Source organism: Postia placenta (genome assembly GCF_002117355.1).
Source record: "Postia placenta MAD-698-R-SB12 unplaced genomic scaffold POSPLAscaffold_100, whole genome shotgun sequence".
Classification (NCBI taxonomy): domain Eukaryota; kingdom Fungi; phylum Basidiomycota; class Agaricomycetes; order Polyporales; family Adustoporiaceae; genus Rhodonia; species Rhodonia placenta.
In genome coordinates this window covers 2,783-4,017 of record NW_020169931.1, presented here as the reverse complement: position 1 = coordinate 4,017, position 1,235 = coordinate 2,783, and the positions used below count along the sequence as shown (strand labels likewise).

The window sequence follows — 1,235 nt, the reverse complement described above, 5'->3', positions numbered from 1 at the left end:
GGGGTAGACTTGCCACGAAGGCATGCGGAGATACGCGCGAAGGTTGCACGCATGGCGTGCGTCCGAGACGCACGCGGGGCCGCCGGACTTGTGATGGAGTGGGACTGCAGCACACCGATAAGCACGCAGCGCTCGTATCCGCAGCATGCGTCCCGGACGCACGAAGCCTTGCGGAACCTATTCAAGTCCTATATATACTCCATGCCAGTCGCTTATCCCTTTCTCTTTTCACTCTTCCCTTCCCCCTGCCCCTCATGCCGACACCTAAAGTCCCCTCTGCGTTCCTTGACCTCGTCGGCGCCAACCGCGACCTGTGGACATGGGAGCCTTGGATCGACTTCACAGGGCTGAGCGACGCCCCCTGGAGCGGCAAACCCGGCTCAAAGCCCAAGGGCTGGACGGACGACGACGTCGTGAGCGTTCGCGCAATGGTGAACGCGTATTGGACGGTCGCGCCGAAGGACCGAATGGTGTTCTTCAAGGACCGGCAAAGCGGCGCAAAAGGCAAGTCCAAAGCGTCATCCCCCCTCTCAGCGGCCGACCTGGGCGTCCTTCACACGGACGCCCGCAACAAATGGTCGGCGTGGTTCAACGAGCTCGGCCGCGAGCACTTGGCCAAGTTGGTCGACGACATGCTGATGGAAGAGGGACACCATCCCACGCAGCTTATGAAAGCGAATGCGACACAAAAAGTAAGTCGCAACCACAACATTAATAATGGTCTTTTGACTGACGCTCACGTTCTCAGATGCCTACTATGGCAGCCGCGATGGTGACGTCGATATACGTTGACCTCGCGGAGCAGTTATTCGGGCGGGACGCGCTGCTGACTGACACGGTGGTCAAATCAGAGGTGATCACGTTCTTCAATGCTCTTCTGTACGCGACGTGGCGGCGATGGACGATGGTGGTTTCCAGACAGAAGGCACAATTGGCAAGCAAGCTGGACGCTGTGCATACCAGATGGTTCGGTGAGTGTTAGATTACTGTGTCTATGTGTATACTTGACATCCTGAACAGAATTATCGGCCAACGAGGAGAACGTCACCGTGTTTCGTCTCACTCAATTCTTCCAGACGGTAACCCGCGTCTTAGAGCTGACTGAGGCGCTCAGCGACAAGACAGCGGAAGCTGAAATGAACGTCCTCAAGTCGGATCTGCAGAGTATGCTGAATCTCATATCTAGCGGGCCGGACAGTTCAGGCGAGACGAAACGTAAGTTCTGCTGTTGTTCG

At 56.8% G+C, this 1,235-nt stretch overlaps 1 protein-coding gene across 1 annotated transcript; it reads left to right on the top strand.

Moving 5' to 3' along the window:
- Positions 1-254: 254 nt before the first annotated feature.
- POSPLADRAFT_1161741 (hypothetical protein) lies at positions 255-1,105 on the top strand (the record flags this gene model as incomplete). The annotated part of the gene is made up of 4 exons (XM_024487695.1): positions 255-692; positions 749-853; positions 919-971; positions 1,021-1,105. The coding sequence occupies 4 exons, from the start codon at positions 255-257 to the stop codon at positions 1,103-1,105; spliced, it is 681 nt and encodes a 226-aa protein (XP_024332781.1).
- Positions 1,106-1,235: the final 130 nt, after the last annotated feature.